At 44.8% G+C, this 21,215-nt stretch overlaps 1 protein-coding gene across 1 annotated transcript in view; it reads left to right on the forward strand.

Moving 5' to 3' along the window:
- The window catches only part of EBF1 (EBF transcription factor 1), a 610,041-nt gene that overhangs the window by 436,268 nt on the left and 152,558 nt on the right, over nucleotides 1-21,215 (forward strand). Inside the window, exon 7 of the mRNA XM_075344289.1 lies at nucleotides 9,405-9,486. Coding sequence (XP_075200404.1) covers nucleotides 9,405-9,486 — 82 coding nt within the window. The remainder of the gene's footprint in view (nucleotides 1-9,404; nucleotides 9,487-21,215) is intronic.

Here is a 21,215-nt window from a genome sequence, read left to right on the forward strand (position 1 = left end):
CTCCACTGATCAAGAGACAACTGTTTAGCATCTGTCACATTGGAGGACTTGACCTGTGTAATTCTTCATCTCTCCTCCAGAGGTGCTATAGGGAAATCAAACACTTTCTGTCAGATTTTTTCAAAGTTCTCCACTAATCAAGAGACAACTATTTAGCATTCGTCACATTGGAGGACTTGACCTGTGTAATTCTTCATCTCTCCTCCAGAGGTGCTATAGGGAAATCAAACACTTTGTCTCCGATTTTTTCAAAGTTCTCCCCACTATTTAGCATCTGTCATATTGGAGGACTTGACCTGTGTAATTCTTCTTTTCTCCTCCGGAGGTGCTATAGGGAAATCAAACAATTTCTATCAGATTTTTTCAAAGTTCTCCACTGATCAAGAGACAACTATTTAGCATCTCTCACATTGGAGGACTTGACCTGTGTAATTCTTCCTTTCTCATGTGGAAGTGCTGTGGGGAAAGAAAACAGTTTCTATCAGATTTTTTCAAAGTTCTCCACTGATAAAGAGATAACTGTTTAGCATCTGAAACACTGGAGGACTTGACCTGTGTAATACGTCTTTTCTCCTCCAGAAGTGCTGTGGGGAAAGAAAACAGTTTCTATCCGGTTTCTTCAAAGATCTCCGCGGATCAAGAGACAACTATTTAGCATCTGTCACATTGGAGGACATGACCTGTGTAATTCTTCTTTTCTCCTCCGGAGGTGCTGTAGGGAAATCAAACACTTTCTATCCAATTTCTTCAAAATTCTCCGCGGATCAAGAGACAACTGTTTAGTATCTGTCACATTGGAGGACTTGACCTGTGTAATTCTTCTTTTCTCCTCCGGAGGTGCTATAGGGAATTCAAACACTTTCAATCAGATTTCTTCAGAGTTCTCTGCTGATCTAGAGACAACTGTTGACATTTTCTGTGCAAAAGACGACACTAAGAAGTACAGGAGGGGAACTTGTAATAGATATGTATCAATAACAACTCATGTTCACAAAATTGTTAAAAAAGGATAAAGTGGCAACTCCCTTGAAGTGGAAAGTGGGCCACAAACTCTGTGACATGACTAAAATTACAAACTAAATAGGTGTTCCCCTTCCCTGTATCCAGCACCGCCTCCCCGCTGCTGCTCCAATCTTAGAGTTTTGGCTGCAGCCATGATGTCACTTCTTCACCACTAGTCTAACCAATCAGTGAGATTAATGGCGCATGATGTCAGGCTTGGCACTGATTAGCTAGAGTACTGTTGACAGGACATGATGGCTGCAGCCACACTACCAGGACCGGAGCAATGTTATAAGGAGGGTGAATACCTGCCAAGTTGTTGTTTTTTTAGCTATTTTACAGCATTTGGGGTCCCACTTTCCTAAATATGGACAATCCCTTTAACCTCACTTGAAATTAAGATATATACTCAGTGTTATATCCGATTTCTATCTGTCACATGTGTGTCACATGTGACAGACAGTCATGTGGTCTCTGGCCATAGAAGGTCACAGTGTTTGGCTGCGCAGAATGCTCCCTGACTTTCCATTGTTCCTGCTGTCAGTAGTCATTGGTATAGGTAGCTTTCCTGCTGGATTCATCTCTCTCCCTTTTTGACCCAGCAGAAGCTCGATTTCAAATCGGCTGTTGATTGTCACTATTCTCATGGTGTTTAAATACCCCTTCCTTCCTGGAGTGGTGCTGGTGATATTTTCAGTTCCTTCGAGCCAAGGTTGCAAGTAGGTGGCTTGTACTCCTCTGTGGTATCTTTGCTGAACTTCTACCTGACTCATCTGTGGATAAGTAGTTCATGCATTTTCCTCCTTGTGTCTTCCTTTAGCGTTTAGTGGGGTTGACGAAGACCTCATCCCACTCGTTCCCTATTTAGGGTCGAGCACTAGGGATACCTAGGCTCAGGTATCCGGCTCAGCGCATAGGTGCAAACTTATCTAGAGTGGTGAGGGACCCCAGGGACCAGCAGTAGGTTTGGTGAGGGGTCACCATCTTTCCCTCTCCCTAGACACATGGTGTCCCTTCCCTTTTGCCGTACACTTGCTTCTTCCACGTACCTAGTGTGTCAATATACTCCTTAAATAACAAGGTACATAGTCAACTCCATTAAAAGGATTGCTCACTTTTAGAAAAAATAGCTACCTTGTTTTAAAAATAGCGCCACTCCGGTTCTCAGGTTGTGTGTGGCATTGCAGCTCAAACCTGTTCATTTTGGAGCTGAGCTGCAATACCAGACACAACCCATAGTCAGGGTGGGCGCTCTTTCTGAAAAGAAATAGCCAGGTTTTGTTTGTATTTTTTTAAATCCTCAGAAATTTATCAACCAGTCAGTGACTAATAATAATTATACCCCTAGAAGCCTTTTGCCATTTTATGCCGATACTAGTTGGCACTGATGTGAATGGATTTAACGATCCCTTAGAGTTATTGCTCTGCCAAGAGACATAATCTAATATTAATATGTGATTGTAAGTGGTCTGTCTGGAAAATACAGGCAGTCATTTTTTTTTTGGGGGGGGGAAGTGATAATAATTGGTGATAACTCAACCGTTGAGTTGATTTGTTCTACTAAATAATAGAGGATAAAACAGTAGCCAGACCCACAAGCCCAACAATTTATAGGGACATGAATAATTTAACGGTGAGATTACATGTGAAAGTGTTTCTAGACTGTGAATCACACGCTCCCAAGCCAACCCCCTACCTCCCCCCTAGACCGCCATCTTCTAGACGAGAGGGTCTTGTTAGCTTTATAGAAGATTTGTGCTTTGGTCTTAGACAAATATAAGGAGCCCTATATCTACACTAGCAAAGAAGGAGCTAACGAATCCAGAAATTGAAGGAACTATCAAGTTCGGTGGAGGAAGCCTGATGATATTGGGATGTTCTACAGCCAAAGGTGTTGGATACTTGACCACGATCGATGGTGGTCTCAATGTTGAGCTGTATGTGACTATCCTACAAGACAAATTACTTTGGATGCTTGAGTACTATGGGTAGGAAAAGGACGACATAGTGTACCAGGAGGACAACGACCCGAAGCAAAAAAATGGTTCAGTGACAATAAAGTAGAGGTGCTGGATTGGCCTCCACAGTCCCCAGACCTCAACCTAATCCAACACTTGTGGGTAGAGCTGAAGAAAAAGCTGTATACATCCCCAAATGAGCGACCAATATATACCAACATTGGGAATGTGGAGAAGAGACGTGGGATCAGACTTTGGTTAAGACATGCTTGAATCTGATGGAGAACATGTCCAGAAGGATTCAGGAGGGGTGAAAATATTAACAAAATAATAAAAATGTAGATTTTTACAAACAAAACAGTAAGGCTATGTGCACACGCTGCGTTTTTTTGACGCTGCGTTTTTGTGCGTTTTTGGCCGCTAAAAACGCACAAAAACGCACCTGCGTCGAAAAAACGCGGCAAAAAACGCACGCGTTTTGCCGCGATTTGGTGCGTTTTTTTGCTGCGTTTTGCTGCGTTTTTGCTCACTGCGTCCTTATGCGTTTTTTATCAGTGAACAAAAAAAAAAAGGTCTGATGTCATTTCCTTCTTCAATGTGTTCTTCATTCTCCACTAGTGTATGCAGAAGAGCAGACAGCTGCAGAACTACAAGGCTCAGCATCCTCGATCCAATAGTGTATGCAGGACAGCAGACAGCAGCTGTCGAACTACAAGGCTCAGCATCCTCCTTCCAGGACTGTATGCAGGATTTCTTTGCCCCCCCAAAAAAAAAAAATGACGTGGGCTTCGCCATATTTTTGTATGCTAGCCGGGTACAGCAGGCAGGTACGGGCTGCCCCCAACCCCCAGCTGCCTATTTGTACCCGGCTGGGAACCAAAAATATAGGGAAGCCCTTTTTTTTTAAATTATTTCATGAATTTCATGAAATAATTTAAAAAAAAAAATGACGTAGGCTTCGCCCCATTTTTGAGTCCAGCCGGGTACAACTAGGCAGCTGGGGATTGGAATCCACAGTGCAGGGTGCCCATGCTTTCTGGGCACCCCCGCTGTGAATTGCAGTCCCGCAGCCACCCCAGAAAATGGCGCTTTCATAGAAGCGCCATCTTCTGGCGCTGTATCCAACTCTTCCGGCTGCCCTGATGCCGGGTGGCTAGCCAGGTAATAATGGAGTTAGGGCTAGCTGTATATTATCAGCTAGCCCTAAGCCCGAAATTCATGGTGTCACGCCAATATTAGACATGGCCACCATGAATTTCTAGTAAAGATAAAAAAAAAACACAACACAGAAAAATATTTTTATTAGAAAGAAAACACAACACAATTAGTGACTCCATCTTTATTGAAATAAACCCCCCTCCGCAGTAATCCTGGGTCAGGGTCCCGCGCCGTCCAATCAGGATCCAATATCATCTGATCGGTTTGCTGGAAGGCAAAGCGATCAGATGATGTGTTAGGTTAAAGGATGTGAATCACATGACACAGCAGCTGATTGTATAAAAGCCGGTTATACAATCAGCTGATGCATCAGTAGAAAAAAAAAAAATAATACTCACTTATGTGCTGAATTACCGGCAGCTCCCGGAGCGATGGGGCGGGAGTCTGATCCTGTCCGATCGCTGCAGCAGCTGCCGGTAATCAGGGATGAAGTCTCCTGACGCATCCGCTGATACCGGCCGGGCGCCCGCGTCAGCCCGAGACTCGATCAGCTGATGCGTCAGGTGACTGCATCAGGTGATCCATCGCCAGGTCCTGCAAGCAAGGTCCTGCCCCGGGGAGACTGCACACAGCCGGAGCGGGAGCGGCGATACCGTGACAGGAGCTGGGAGCGGGCATGGCACCGCGAGGCTGCAGACAGGTGAGTATAACTTTTTTTTTTTATTCTACTGTTAACTTTTGTTTTCGCAGCCGCTTCCACCTCCTGCCTGTACATGGCGCCGCACGGCAGCATACATGCACAGGACGGGAGGTGGACGCGGCGGTGACGGTACCGGGAGGATTCACGCTTCTGTCTATACTGACAGAAGGAATCCTCTTCCTGTACACGTCACTTTACTACCCACCTCCTGCGCTTATAGCTGCGTTTTTGGTCTTAGAAACGCACCAAAACGCAGCTATTTGCGTTTCTCATTGCGTCTTTCAACATCCCATTGAACTCAATGGATGAAAAGCGCAGTGAAAAACGCGGGAATAATTGACATGCTGCGTTTTTGTGGTCACCACAAAAACGCAGCTGAAAAAAAAACGCTGTGTGGGGACAGCAAAAATGAAAACTCATAGACTTTGCTGGGGAAGCAAAGTCATGCAGTTTTGAGGCCAAAAACGCACCCGAAAAACGCGCAAAAACGCCGCGAAAAACGCACCGTGTGCACATAGCCTAACAATGCAGTGGCATGACAAGAATCTGCATAACAAATTTATGTAGGAGATAGCCAAGATGATTGTCTATAAAATGAAGGTCATCTCATGTTCAAAGCTGTAGTGGATGGTAAAATATGGAGACTGAACGTCAAAAGTTCAAAACATTGTTACCCTTATGCTCATCAGTGTATAGTCAAGTCAATTTGGAATTAAAAATGTTAATATACAACAAATATAAGTTTAGGTTAATCCTGGAAAAGATTAAAAAGGGTAAATAACGGGGCACAACAGCTGAGCTTTGTTACATGACTGGCAGGTCGTTTGTGATGGATGCTGAAACGGAAGGTTCTGGTCTGCCCTGCTTCTAGTATTTTGTCAGAGTAGGTGTTTAGTGCTACCTGTTAACTGAAAATGCTTATCAAAATGAACAAAGCCTGAATTGGCTCAGACTTCTCAACCCCACTGAATGACAGTAGGAGTACATTTTTTTCAGCCCTTGCACTTGCACTTAATGCATAGGCTTTACCAGTCTAGGAGTCCAACTCCTTAAAAATGAGGAAAAAGTTTTTTGAGGTCTTCCTTTACATGTCTTCCAGGGAGTACCGCAGTTTCTCCTTCTCATTTGTATCAGCTGTTGAACTTAGTGCATTGATTTTATGACTGTATCTGTCTCACTACCTAAAACTTTTAACATAACGTGTATTGGAGTCCCTCTTCCTTCTAATTTTTAGCGGTTCTTGCATTGTCCGCATAGACTTTGTGAGTTTCAGAATCACTCCTCTATAAATTAAACAGGATGGGTCTATCATGTCTACACCACATACCCAGATAAGGTTGTAAAATGTTAAATTTACACTTACTGGTGACTACCGTCATGTGTAGTTTTACGTCCCCCTCTACTATGTCATCTACTGTAGTCATAGGCGGTGGGGAAATATGGTCAGAGATGACCCGGCTATTAAGGGGTGAAGGAGACATTTTTTGTTATTCTCTTTTCACTATATTGGAGAGAAGGTATCCTAAAAAAAAATGTGTAAAATCCATGTTATCTTTGTTTTTTTATGTTTTAATTTTCAGTCCGTAAATGTGGTGCAATACTTTGACACCAATGTTCCCAGCAGTCCCAGCAGCAAGCTGGGAGTCAGAGATGTGTCCAGGCGTCATCCCCATGCTGTTTCCATCCATTTTAGAGATTTTCGTGCCCCCCCCAACCCTTCTGTTAGGGTTTTCCGGAAAAAATGCTTGAGTATCCCACTGACTTCCATTATACTCGTTACTCGAATCGAGCCCGTTCGAGCATTTGACCTGCTCGATTCGCGTACCGAGCACTCGAGCATTTTGGTGCTCTTAGGTGTGAATGATATCAGATTTATTTCATCCTGATACACTTGCCAGTCATGGAATGGTGTAAGATACATGAATTTCTATGTTAATCCTATATTATTGTGAAGTAGTCTTGCAAGGAACTGTCGTCGGAGCGCAACACTGCCCAGGCCTCGTATCTCGTGTTGCAAAAAAAACGGTTAAAGGGAGACAAAGCAATTAGGCAGTAGCGCATGATTGAATATTACAGCTTTCAGCAAGTAAATGAAGATAAGTTCTGTTAATTATGTGGCTTCTTCCCTGTGCTAATGTGATAATAAAGTAGTGGGCCTGTCACATTTCTCGCAAGGCAGTGACCCCTCACTCCACACGAAGAGCAGAGATGCAAATACACATTGAATCTGGAGCATTGAGGGGAGGCAATGTAGTACTCCATGAATGGGGGGAGCTACATCCGTCCTGTGTTCAAGCTTTTTATAAACCGTGGTTGTGAGTAACACTTGATGAATATGGACGACAAGTAAGCAAAGTTCAGGTCTCTAACAGTCACACAACATTGAAGTCACGATGGCTAAAGATTTACCATTTTTTTTATAATTTCTAGATGGCATTTTTATTTTTATTATTATTATTATTATTATTATTATTATTATTTTCATATATATATATATATATATATTTATATATTTATATAAAAATAGTAGTATTATTAATATATATTATATATATATATATATATATATATATGAAAATAATAATAATAATAATAATAATAATAATAATAATAATAATAATAAAAATAAAAATGCCATCTAGAAATTATAAAAAAAATGGTAAATCTTTAGCCATCGTGACTTCAATGTTGTGTGACTGTTAGAGACCTGAACTTTGCTTACTTGTCGTCCATATTCATCAAGTGTTACTCACAACCACGGTTTATAAAAAGCTTGAACACAGGACGGATGTAGCTCCCCCCATTCATGGAGTACTACATTGCCTCCCCTCAATGCTCCAGATTCAATGTGTATTTGCATCTCTGCTCTTCGTGTGGAGTGAGGGGTCACTATATATTTACAGTACAGACCAAACGTTTGGACACACTTCATTCAAAGAGTTTTCTTTATTTTCATGACTCTGAAAATTGAAGATTCACATTGAAGTCATCAAAACTATGAATTAACACATGTGGAATGAAATACTTAAAAAAGTGTGAAACAAGTGAAAATATGTCTTATATTCTAGGTTCTTCAAAGTAGCCACCTTTTGCTTTCATTACTGCTTTGCACACTCTTGGCATTCTCTTGATGAGCTTCAAGAGGTAGTCACCGGAAATGGTCTTCCAACAGTCTTGAAGGAGTTCCCAGAGATGCTTAGCACTTGTTGGCCCTTTTGCCTTCACTCTGCGGTCCAGCTCACCCCAAACCATCTCGGTTGGGTTCAGGTCTGGTGACTGTGGAGGCTAGGTCATCTGGCGTATCACCACATCACTCTCCTTCTTAGTCAGATAGCCCTTACACAGCCTGGAGGTGTGTTTGGGGTCATTGTCCTGTTTAAAAATAAATGATGGTCCAACTAAACGCAAACCGGATGGAATAGCAGCCGCTGCAAGATGCTGTGGTAGCCATGCTGGTTCTGTATGCCTTCAATTTTGAATAAATCCCCAACAGTGTCACCAGCAAAGCACGCCCACACCATCACACCTCCTCCTCCATGCTTCACGGTGGGAACCAGCCATGTAGAGTCCATCCGTTCACCTTTTCTACAAAGACGCGGTGGTTGGATCCAAAGATCTCAAATTTGGACTCATCAGACCAAAGCACAGATTTCCACTGGTCTAATGTCCATTCCTTGTGTTCTTTAGCCCAAACAAGTCTCTTCTGCTTGTTGGCTGTCCTTAGCAGTGGTTTCCTAGCAGCTATTTTACCATGAAGGCCTGCCGCACAAAGTCTCCTCTTAACAGTTGTTCTAGAGATGAGAAGGTGTGTCCAAACTTTCGGTCTGTACTATATATATGTGCTACAGTTCAAAATATCGCTTAAAAAAGGCACTTGTGTAATGTTTTATTATGGCAGCCAGAGACGTCTCTATGTGATGGGGACGTTCTGCTGACAGTTCAGCTATAGGAGGGGGACGCGGCTGCAGATTTCTGCCAACAATCCTCACCTCACCCTGTGGATATATTGAGTATCTGGTGTCGGTGCACTTTATGTGTTGGGCTGTGAATGAGCGAGCGCTGACAGCAATGCCACCATGCCGGCGCGTACGATATCCTCCCTGCAGACGGGTTTCTTTGGCGAGGATGCCAGCCTTTCTCGTGTTCCTTGGTTTTTGGCAGCGATGGTTACTTGTCTTGTCACTATCCTCTAATTGTCACCATTCTTTTAAGGCACCTGCCGCAGTAATCTGCTATAATCCACTTTATATCGACAAGAGTTATTAGTAAATCAAATGTTTATTAATATTTATAGATTTTAATGTTTTTCCAAAAACTTTTTTTATTTTTTTTATTTATTTTTTATAATTTTTCTCAGTTACTTGTGAATTTATGTTTTTCGTCAAAGACTTAATAATTTGGGATTCACTGAGCCTGTACTGATAAATTAGATGTTCTTCGCAGAGAACACAGTCGTGCATGTTAGCATGGATGGAAGAGTTTTGCTGGTTGTTTTATGTTTAGTTTTTTGTTGTTTTTTTTTAATTATTCATGGCTGACATTAAGGAAAAAAAATCTTATCTTTCTCTTTTTTTCCCCATTTATAGATTCTTCCTAAAATTCTTTCTAAAGTGTAACCAAAATTGTCTGAAGAATGCCGGAAACCCGAGAGATATGCGCAGATTCCAGGTAAATAAAATATATATTTTTTAATAATTTATATGCTTTTTTTTTACCTATTTGTCATTATTTTACTTATAGAAGGGACGTTGTCAATCATTTTGTAATAAAATATACGATGTTTTGCTGTTTAAGGGGTGTAGAAATGGATTTCTTAAAGATCAGCTTTATGTTGGATAATGCATATCATATAGTGTACTGTTATACAGTGTCCACATAAACCTTAAAGGGGATTTCCCACGAGCAAAAATAATTTTAAAGTTCATTTTAATCAATAGATCTTGGAATAATAATAAATTCCACAATTGGATGTGATGTAAAAAAATGTTCCTGTGCTGAGATAATCTTATATATGTGTCTCTGCTGTGTACTGTGTAATGTCCGTGTCTGACCGTACAGGGACATGGTGTGATCATACCACATTTCCTGGGCAGGGGAGGATGCAAAAGAGAATATACAGATAGATTATCCCGAGTGACAGTGTAGCTCCTACTCTCACGGCCTTGGTGAGACCTTGTATTTCATAGTCATTCCTTTATTGGAATGGGCACCATGTAATGGACATTTTCAGCTGGCCACCATGGATTCCAAAATTCTGGTCTGTGGCAAGAATCTGATGGGACAACCCATTTAATGGTACACCAATGACTAACACTAATATAATGTTGATATTATATGCCATAAATGTCTTCTTAGTCAGGGTCTGACATCTGAGACACCTTGTCACGGTCGTCTCCCTGCTGTTTTGAGACCAGTAACAGCCTTAGGACTGGAGCCTCCCATCTCCATCTTGACTCTTTTGGCGTGTCATGAGTTAATTTTATGTTTTGTTGCCAGCACCTCTAAGCAGGGCAGGTCAACTGTAGCTGCTTTGGGCCCACGCCCATTTAGGTTAAATACCGGAGCTTTCCCAGCAGACCTTGCTGCTGTTAGAATTTATTTCTACTCTGGCCAGCCTGGTGGAAGGAACTGCTGAGGAATTGTCCTGTGCCCATCCATCTGCTACTTTAAAGTCTGTCTACTATGGAGAAATTTGGTGTTCTGTATCCTTCTGTTTATTCCCCCATCTATCTTTCCTTTCCCTCCATGTTTATTAGTTTAGTGGTGAGTCTAGTGTACTCGTCGGCCTACTCACTAGGCAGGGTGAGTTTAGGGCCAGCTGAGGGTCCAAGGTATCCTGTTTGCTGACAGGTTGAAAGAACCTGTATAAGGACGCTTAGGAGTCATCTTTATGTGAGTTCAGTAGGTGCCCCCTCACCCCTCTTCCTAGCGGAAGGGACCTCCGTTGTATTATGACCCCGGTGTTCTCTTTTTTGTGTTGTTTTTTTGGTAGTGTGTCAGATGCCCATTTGTCTAATTGCGTGTCACATGTTATAAATGGACATCTCCTACTTTGTGTGTGACACCCTTCAACATTTTATAGAATGAAGTGGCTTTAGCTCATGGTAAAGTACAGAGGTTCACCTGGCTTCTCTATGGTTTTCTTCTCCAACTTAAAGGGGATCTGCCATTTGTCATAAATATGAAATGTTCTTACCTTGTGTAAATGCCACTGTTCTCCTGATTCCGACGATATTATTTATGTATTTTTGCTCCTTTCCATTCCTGAGATATGGCCTGTATAAAAATCTAGTCTTGTGGGCGGGGCCTTCAACTCTTCCCTATGGGAGTGTTCTTCAAGGCCACGCCCAGTAAGATAAAAAGACTAGAACTATATACAGGGAAAAGAGGGTCAAATCTCAGGAACGGAGAGGAGCAGAAATAAATGAAAAGCAACGCCGGATTCAGGAGAACGGCAGCATTTACACCAGGTAAAAAAAAAATTACCCATTAATGGTAAGGTAGGAACGATCTGGTTGGAAAGCAGACCAATGGAAAAAGTAATATAGTAAAAAATAATTAATGGCCTATAAAAAAAACCCTAATATATGTGTTATACTGGATTATTTTATTAGGATTTATTCCACCTTTCCTAATGGACCTCGCCATAACACATTGATGACTTTCCCCTACATATTCAGCCACTTAGGAAAATTCAATTAGTGCAGTTAATTAAATTGCAAACTACAACAAAAATGTAATATTTTAATTTACCGGAGATCAAAGCAGGTGCTGGGAGTCTAAATGGGCATGACATCATCTGAAGTCCATTTAAAATCCATTCCACCTTCCTCGTACATGCGAACGGCTCGTAATTTGGCCTCATTTCACAACCTATTCAGTGTTTAAATGTAAAAGGTTTAGAGAGTGGAAAATAAGTGAGGGGTCCTACTGACTCCATTACCACGTGTCATTACTACAGAGTACACTGAAAGACGTCCTCTACAAAGAGGAATCTGTTCTTAACGAGGAACTCATAGGGGCCTAGGGACGTCATCAACGCATGTGGTATTTCTATAAGAATGCAATAAGGATATGCACCATTACTGGTAATTAAAGGTTATCCGCATTCTATGTACCCCTTGTTGTACAGCTTTTAAATAATTCCCTGTTTAACCCGTTACCAACATTGGATGTACCTGTACAGTGTGTTGCCACAAAAGGACGTATCTGGTCATCGTGTGAGCACAGGGGCTGTGCCCATGCGATCGCCTCCAGCAAATTGGCTTAAGTTATTATTAATTGGCTCCGCCTTTCACAGCCGCTGGCTGGTTATCCTCAAACATTTCATGATCATTAGCGATCACAGCATTTAGGAGGCTGGGAGAAGGAGGAAACTCCCTCTCCCACCCAGTCGGGACCCCCGCGAAGTGCCATGACAATCTCCAAGTTATCTGGCTCCTGTGGCCTGTTAGACCATGCCAAGAGCATAGTCTCACAGGCGTTCTATCAGTTTAAGGCATTGTTCCCATGTCTGTTGAGTTTTTTTCTGCACCTCAGTTTATTTGAATTTTTTTTTTATTGTGTTCTTGTGTGCATTTTTGACCCTGCATTTTTTTTGTCTCTGTTTGGTGTGTCATGCCTTAAATTAAGCTGTTTTTTTTTTTTTTCAATCGTCCTACTATTGACATTCTTTGGTGCGGATTACATGCGTTTTTTTAATAACACATTCGGCTTCCTGCCTGTATATGCTGATGCTGATGATCGCTTTAGCTTTAGTTCCCGAACTTGGTGATTTTCCCGAACTTGGTGATTTTCCCGTTTATGGTGATCTGTGTTGCGCTTTTGAGTGGTGTGAGCGTTCCCCTGTTGTGCGTTATTTCCCCCCCTTTTCCGTTGTTTCCCATTATATGTACTGTCTCTGTTTTGTGTTTTGAGTGCTGTGTGTTGTCCGTGTCATTTTGTAGGGTTTTGTCTTTATGTTTTCCAGTCCGCCCCAAGGGTGTGGGAGAGCGGGAGTAAGATCATGGCTCATACAGGAGTTAGGGTCACGCTGAGGGCTCAGACCTGTTTACCATCAAATTTATTTCCGAGAAAAGGGACAGCACAGGGACTCTAGTCTGAGGGCCAGCCTAGGGTCATCTGTCCCATCATAACATACCCCGTTACAATAGCTAGATCTCATCTATTTCTTGTTATAGCATGGCTTCTGGGGGGCAGTTATGAAATCCTGGCTCAGTGGGTTTGTCCACTTGGGTCAAAAGTAGAAACTGTTATGTTCCTTTCAGTCTTGACCTCCATTCTTAGCGTCATCAATGGTCATGATCAGACCATTGCGAAACCTACTTTCCAAGAATTTTTGAAGAAATTTTGCCTATTTTCAGAAGATGCCTTATTGTTTATTGCCAGCGTAAAGGAATTTTACTACTTTATAGGTTCCTGGACCATCGAAATGAGATGTTGTATTTATATTACCTCCAGGGCTTGAAGCCTGATGCACTGTTAATTGTTCATTACCCGATTGCACTCTCGCGGCAGAACGGAGGCGGGGGAATGAGGTCTCGGGGTAGCGCCAGTCTTATTAGTCTAAGGTTGTCAGTATGAAAAGGTGGTCTGTCTGTTTCAAGCCATGATTAATGTTATTCTATATTAGAAGCATGCTCTGGCTTTTAATCTAGATTACTATCACGGCGCTGGCGTACCTGTATAATTACAAGTAAATGGCTATTGTTATTAGATCCGTGTCACCCTGCTGGCATTCTCCAGTCATGAGCCATGTCTCAGAGGATGCCGGGCCGAGAGTGTTCTCCGCGGGCAGAGATCTGTGTAGGTGAGTGGCAGCAACATGCAGGAGGCTCCTGATCTCTGGACCTGTAACGACATTCTGTCAGGAGTGCCATCTTCATAGCAGTGCCGTCTCGCAACGTGTAAACAGAGATTGCTTAATTACGTAGGTCATGTCAATTAGGGTGACCTTTGCATTTTTTTTTTTCCCGGAATTAATCACGTTCTCCCATGCTCAGGAAGTACTCTCAGCTTCATAGGCAAGCGCCATTAAGTCAGCAGTCCCAGATAATTCCATAATAAATGATTTAGAAGGCTGCAGCCAATGCAGAGAGCGGCACAAGTCTTGTCGCTGTCTTCATCATTTCCATGGCGAGGAAGGAGCCTGATGTCTATCTGATCATAAGGCTAATGACCTGTTTATTACAAGGTGTTAGCTAACACAAAGTGAGATCATATCGCTACATGTCACGCTGCGGCACGCCGGTGATTTATCATTGTCTATACAATGGCAACATGGCTGGCATGAGTGCGAATACTCCGCAGCCAATACTGAGACTATACCCTTCCAGCTATGGGATGAAGAAAGTATCGGGGCATCAACATAATAAACCTTCAGAGGATTTTAGATATAACAGCTTCCACTCTTCATTTTTTCAAGATATATCTGTGGGGGTTTAGTCCATTTATCTAGAAGAGCATTTGTGTGGTCAGACACTGACGTTGGAGTAGGGTAGGGCTCACAATCTCCATTGTAGGTAATCCCAAAGGTGTTAGATGGGTTTGAGGTTTAGAACTAGTCACCCACATGACATGGACTTTCTACAAGACTTTAAAGGTATGTGTGGGAACTTTTGCCCCTTCATCCAGAAGAGCATTTATGAGGTCAAATATTGATATTGGAGGAGCAGCCGGGCTCCCAATCTCTATTTTAGTTCATCCCAAGGGTGATTGATGGGGTTGAGGTGTAGAACTAGTCACCCAAGTGGCATGGACTTTCTCCAAGACTTTGGAGGTCTCTGGGAATTTTTGCCCCTTCATCCAGATAAGCATTTGTGTAGTCAGGATCTTCTGTTGGGGAGAGGTCAGGCTCACAAGTCCCATTTTAGTTCATCCCAAAGGTGTTAGATGGGGTTGAGGTTTAGAAAGATGGGGTTGAGGTTTAGAACTAGTCACCCAAGTGTCATACACTTTCTACAAGACTTTGGAGGTGTCTGTGTGAACCTTTGCCCCTTTATCCAGAAGAGCATTTATGAGGTCAAATATTGATGTTGGAGGAGCAGCCTTGCTCCCAATCTCTATTTTAGTTCATCCCAAGGGTGATGGATAGGGTTGAGGTGTAGAACTAGTCATCCGAGTGGCATGGACTTTCTACAAGATTTTGGAGGTGTCTGTGGGAATTTTTTGCCCTTCATCCAGAAGAGCATTTGTGTGGCTAGAATCTTCTGTTGGGGAGAGGCTGAGCTCCCAATGTCCATTTTAATTCATCCCAAAGGTGTTAGATGGGGTTGAGGTTTAGGACTAGTTACCAAGTACCATGGACTTTCTACAAGATTTTGTAGATATCTGTGGTTATTTTTTCCCCTTCATCCATTTGTTAGGTCAGACACTTTTATGTTGGGAAGAGGGTTGGGCTCCCAATCTTCATTTTAGTTCATCCTAAAAGGTGATGTATGGGGTTGAATTCTAGGACTAGTCAAATGAGCAGCATTGACTTTCTACAGGATTTTTGAGGTGTCTGTGGGTATTTTATCCAGCTCATCCAGAAGAGCATTTATGAGGTCAGATACTGATGTTGGATCAGAGGCCGGGCTCACAATCTCCATTCTAGTTCATCCTAATGGTGTTAGTTGGGGCTGAAGTTTAGGACTAGTCATGCAAGTGGCATGGACTTCCTACTAGACTTTGGAGGTGTCTGTGGGAATTTTTTCCTCTTCATCCAGAAGAGCATTTATGAGGTTAGATACCGATGTTGGATCAGATGCCAGGTTCACAACCAATCTCCATTCTAGTTCATTCTAATGGTGTTAGTTGGAGTTGAAGTTTAGGACTAGTCATCCAAGTGGCATGGACTTCCTACCAGACTTTGGAGGTGTCTGTGGGAAAATTTCATCTTCATTCAGAAGAGCTTTTGTGAGGGCAGACACTGACGTTGGAGGAGAGGCTGGGTTCACAACCTCCATTCTAAGTCATCCCAAAGGTGAAGGATGGGGTTGAGGTCTAGGACTAGTCACCCGAGCGCATTTGAGAGTAAAACATATGACTCGCCCACCCCAGGGCTATGGGACACCCGGTGCCGGGCCGGACTAGTTCGGGGGTCGTCAGTGGTGGCGGGGCCCAACTCCGTGGCCCTGGTGGGTGTCAATTAATATGGCTTCAGTGTTGGGGGTGAATAAAGTTTATATTTGTCGTGACGCCACCTGTGGTTTGCGGCTATTAAGCCGCCGCTGCTGTATGAGGCCTCCGGGGCTGATGGAATGGCAGCTTGGATGGTCCTGCTCCCCACAGGTGGAGCGGTACCCCGGGGCACAGTTGATGTTTGTAAGAGTCTATGGTGTGATGGAAGTCTATGCAGGCGATAATAACTGAGACAACACCAGAGGGTGCAATTCCAAGGTCTTTACTCACATTTCCTGGGCTTTAGCACACTGGTGCCTTTGGGTGGCTGGAACCCACCGTCAGGGACCTCCGCCAATCCTGGGTAGATCCTGGAATGAAAGCCGGTGCACCCCTTCTAAAGTATCTCTGTCTTCAGCTGTCTCCTTAAGCCTTGCCCTTGTTGGATGAGCCTGGCTCGGCCTCCACTACAGCCTCCGGGCCGGGGGCTCGCCTCTCGGTTATTTACCCCCTTTCTGAAGGTTCTGCTGTGGGCTGTGGCCCGGGGAGTTTGCAACTTTCCCTGGGCCTCGGTTTTTACTGTTGGAGATGATTTTTCACTCCTTCGGTTTCTAGGGACTGTCCCCTGTTTGCAGCTTGATCCCTCCACCGGATGACTTTGTGGAACAGGCCCTGCGCTCGTAAGCCTTGCAGCGGCCCTGGATTCCCTTCTTTTCTCTGCTTGGTGTCACCTGGACCCTCTGAGTCCCATGGTCTTCACCAGGAAGTGTCTCTTTCTTTCCTTGCTCCTGTCTGACTAGAGCTCTATCATCAGCTCCCTTCTCTGCCTCCCGCAGACTCTCTCTCCTCCAACTCTCTCCACTAGACCTTACCTTCTCCCTCTACCCTCAGGTGGCTCCTCCCACCTCCCCAATTGCTATGATCTACCCTATAGGAGCAGGGATGGGTCTTACGGCCCCTCCCAGCATGCAGCATGGGAGGGTTGCTGCCACTGTCACTGGTCCCAGTGTGTACTTAACAATGGGTGTAGTGTAGATTTGCCTGAGTACCGGCGTTCACTCCTTTCCTTACCCAGGATGGGACATCACACCGCTGGATGGGGTGCAATGTTCCTGTGGCAACGGAAGCCTCAGGGGCGCCACACATACATGGCTGAATTGAATCAGGTTGTATTTTCAGCTGGGACCTAAAATAGCTGCATGAGTAACCTTTATGGTTTGGATGCCCTTTAAACTAGAGGATGAACCTGAAGCTCGTGAGTCCCAATGCAAAATTGGTAACTGGGTCCCCACTTGGATCCGGAGACTCTTCTGGATGGGACTGTTAAGCTGGCTTTACATGCTATGATTTCGCTACAGCGATCTCGTTGGGGTCACGGATTTTGTGACGCACATCCGGCCGCTGTAGCGATCTCGTTGTGTGTGACTCCTAGAAGCGATTTTGGATCGTTGCAAAAACGGCCAAAATCGCTCCTCGTTGACATGGGGGTCCTCTCCCAATTATCGCTGCTGTCGTGAAGTTGATCCTCGTCCCTGCGGCAGCACACATCGCTACGTGTGACACCGCAGGAACGAGGAACCTCATCTTACCTGCCGCCGGCCACAATATGGAAGGAAGGAGATGGGCGGGATGTTGGTCCCGCTCATCTCCGCCCCTCTGCTTTGATTGGGCGGCCGCTTAGTGACGTCGCTGTGACGCCGAACGGACCGCCCTCTTAGAAAGGAGGCGGTACGCCGGTCACAGCGACTTTGCAGGGCAGGTAAGTACGTGTGACGGGGGTGCGCGATTTTGTGCGCGACGGGCAGCAATATGCCCGTCGTGCCCAAACGATGGGGGCGGGTCGCATGCTAGCGATATCGGGACAAATATCGTAGCGTGTAAAGCCACCCTTAACCTTGCACCCTCTATCGCTCCATGGCACAGTGTGGGATGCCTGCACCCGGAGCAAGTACTGTGCCCCCTAATCCGGTAATGATGCCGACAAGCTCTTAAAGCTCTTGACGGCGTCAAATTCCCACAGCAAATTTTGGCCGCAAATCTGTAACAGACTTCAGTGTTACATAACTATCAGAACCTTGCGAACATTCTGCGGGGGATTCCTAAACAGCCGTCCCGCTTTATCTGAAAACAACAGGCTGGCACTACAGCAAATAATTGTAAACACTGACACAGCACCATGCGTCCTCGCGGTAAATATAACCATCTGTCCGCCGGGCCGTTCTGCGCTCCAGCTTCAAATTATTTTTTCATTTCCAAATACTATTTGAAGAGAGAGCGTGAGAACAAACCAGGAATTATGTCTTTTTTTTGTGTGGAAATTTGCTGATGTAAAAGTAGTTTTTCTTTTGCCACATCGCAGCCCACACAGGAAACTTACTGTTTTCACTGCCAAAAACACTGCGGAGAAAGAGCGCTCTCATTTTGTTAGGCCATTTTCACACAGTGCAATTTAGGTTTGGGTCCTAAAGTAGTCAAGTCAACTATTGTAAAGGCTCCAGGTCAAAAGAATGGATTCCTGGAAGATTGAGTTCCACGGGAATGACTGCTTCTTCTTCAGGCTGCGCACATGTTTCGTCTTATATTACTTATTTTAAGAATGGAGGGTTAAATGAACGGGCCGTAGTCAGCAGTGGGGTGCCGCAGGGATCTGTGCTAGGACCAATTCATTTTAATCACTTTATTAATGACCTTGTGGAGGGGATTGATAGTAAAGTGTCAGGGCAGCTTTGCACACTACGACATCGCAGGTGCGATGTCGGTGGGGTCAAATCGAAAGTGACGCACATCCGGCGTCACTTGCGATGTCGTAGTGTGTAAATCCTAGATGATACGCTGAACGAGCGCAAAAGGTATCATCGGTGCGGGCTCCGACATTTCCATAATGCCGGTGCCGCAACAGGTACGACGTAGTTCCTCGTTCCTGCGGCAGCACACATCGCTGTGTATGAAGCCGCAGGAGCGAGGAACATCTCCTTACCTGCCGCCAGCGGCTATACGGAAGGAAGGAGGTGGGCAAGATGTTTACATCCCGCTCATCTCCGCCCCTCCGCCGCCATTGGCCACCTGCCGTGTGACATCGCTGTGACGCCGCACGACCCGCCCCCTTAGGAAGGAGGCGGGTCGCCGGCCAGAGCGATGGTCGCAGGGCAAGTGAGTGCATGTGAAGCTGGCGTAGCGATAATTATCGCTACGCCAGCTATCACAAGATATCGTACCTGCGACAGGGGCTGGGACTATCGCGTGCGACATCGCAGCATCGGCTTGCGAAGTCGCAACGTGCAAAGCCCGCCTCAGTCTTTGCTGACGATACCAAACTATGTAGGATATTCTAAACGAACTTTGATAGGACAATATTACAAAATGATCTGTTTTGCAAAATAGTCTCCTAAAAACAAGAATGGTGGCAGATCCTGATTTTCGCTATGGCTACATTGAGATTGGTGTTGTATTGCAATGTCGCATAGGAATGATTGCAACTGCAGCACGTTTCTGAATGTCTTGTTTTTTTGTCACTGCTTTGAAGTCTCACTCAACTGTCTTCTCTTAAGGGTGCTTTACATGCTGCGACATCGCTAGCAATTGCTAGCGATAGCACCCACACCCGTCGTTCGTGCGACATGTGGTGATCGCTGCCGTAGCGAACAATATCGCTACGGCAGTGTCACACGCACATAGCTGTTCAGCGATGTCGCTGTGGCCGCCGAACAATCCCTCCTTCAAGGGGGAGGTGCGTTCGGCATCACAGCGACGTCACCAAACGGCCACCCAATAGAAGAGGAGGGGCAGAGATGAGCGGCTGGAACATGCTGCCCACCTCCTTCCTTCCTCCTTTCCGGTGGACGCAGGTAGGATGATGTTCGTCGTTCCTGCGGTGTCACACATAGCGATGTGTGCTGCCGCAGGAACGACGAACAACCTGCGGAATGAGACACCAACAACATTATGATTAGGAGCGTCGTGTCAACGATCAATGATTTTTGCCGTTTTTGCGATCGTTGATCGTCGCTCCTAGCTCTCACACGCTGCGATGTCGCTAACGACGCCAGATGTGCGTCACAAACACCGTGACCTCGACGATATATCGTTAGCGATGTCGCAGCATGTATAAATATGCAAATCTCATCATTAGGGATGATCGAAGACCACAAATATCCGACTTTGCGAATATCCGACGAATAGGTCGCCGCTATGCAAATATTCGATGCGCAATGTAAATCTATGGGAAGCCCGAATAATTGTTATTCGGGTTTCCCATAGACTTACATTGCGCATCGAATATTCGCGAATAGCGGCGACCTATTCGGCGAATATTTGTGAAGTCAGATATTTGTGGTATGCGATCATCCCTACTAATCATGCACTTGTTGCAGCCTACAAATATAATGCAGGGTTTACATGTGTCGCAGAACTGCAAGAATATTCGTGCAACTTGTTTGTAGCTCGCAGTCACGTGGTTATCACAGATCTGTAAGAATAAAGGCCCCGTTACACGCAACCACATCGCTAACAAGATATCGTTGGGGTCACGGAATTCATGACGCAAATCCGGCCTCGTTAGCGACGTCGTTGCGTGTGACACTTACGGGCGACCACTAACGATCCGAATACTTACAAAAATCGTTGATCGTTGACACGTCGTTCATTTCCCAAATATCGTTGCTCATTCTGGACGCAGGTTGTTCATCGTTCCTGAGGCAGCACACATCGCTACGTGTGACACCCCGGGAACGACGAACAACAACGTACCTGCGTCCTCTGTCAATAAGGTGGGCGTGACTTTCATGCGGCTGCTCTCCGCCCCTCCGCTTCTATTGGCGGGCCGCTGTGTGACGTCGCTGTGACGCCGCATGAACCCCCGCCTTAGAAAAGAGATTGTTCGCCGGCCACAGCGACGTCGTTAGGAAGGTAAGTACGTGTGACGCGTCCAAGCGGTATTGTTCGCCACGGTCAGCGATTTGCCCGTGATGCACAAACGATGGGGGCGGGTGCGATCGCTAGCGATGTATTATATTTATTATTTAGATAGAAAGTTATAAAAGATATAGAGATAGTTCACAGATATGATGGATATTTAAGAGGGAGAAACAGGAAGATACTGTAAATAGGGGGGCTATGTGAGGGCTTATACTGTATAGAGGGCTGTGTGGGGGCTCATACTGTATATAGGGGGCTGTGTGAGGGCTTATACTGTATAGAGGGCTGTGTGGGGGCTCATACTGTATATAGGGGGCTGTGTGAGGGCTCAGTGTATATAGGGGGTCTGAGTGAGGGCTCATACTGTATATAGGGAGCTGTGT

This window comes from Anomaloglossus baeobatrachus, chromosome 4 (genome assembly GCF_048569485.1).
Source record: "Anomaloglossus baeobatrachus isolate aAnoBae1 chromosome 4, aAnoBae1.hap1, whole genome shotgun sequence".
In the NCBI taxonomy this organism is placed as follows: Eukaryota; Metazoa; Chordata; class Amphibia; order Anura; family Aromobatidae; genus Anomaloglossus; species Anomaloglossus baeobatrachus.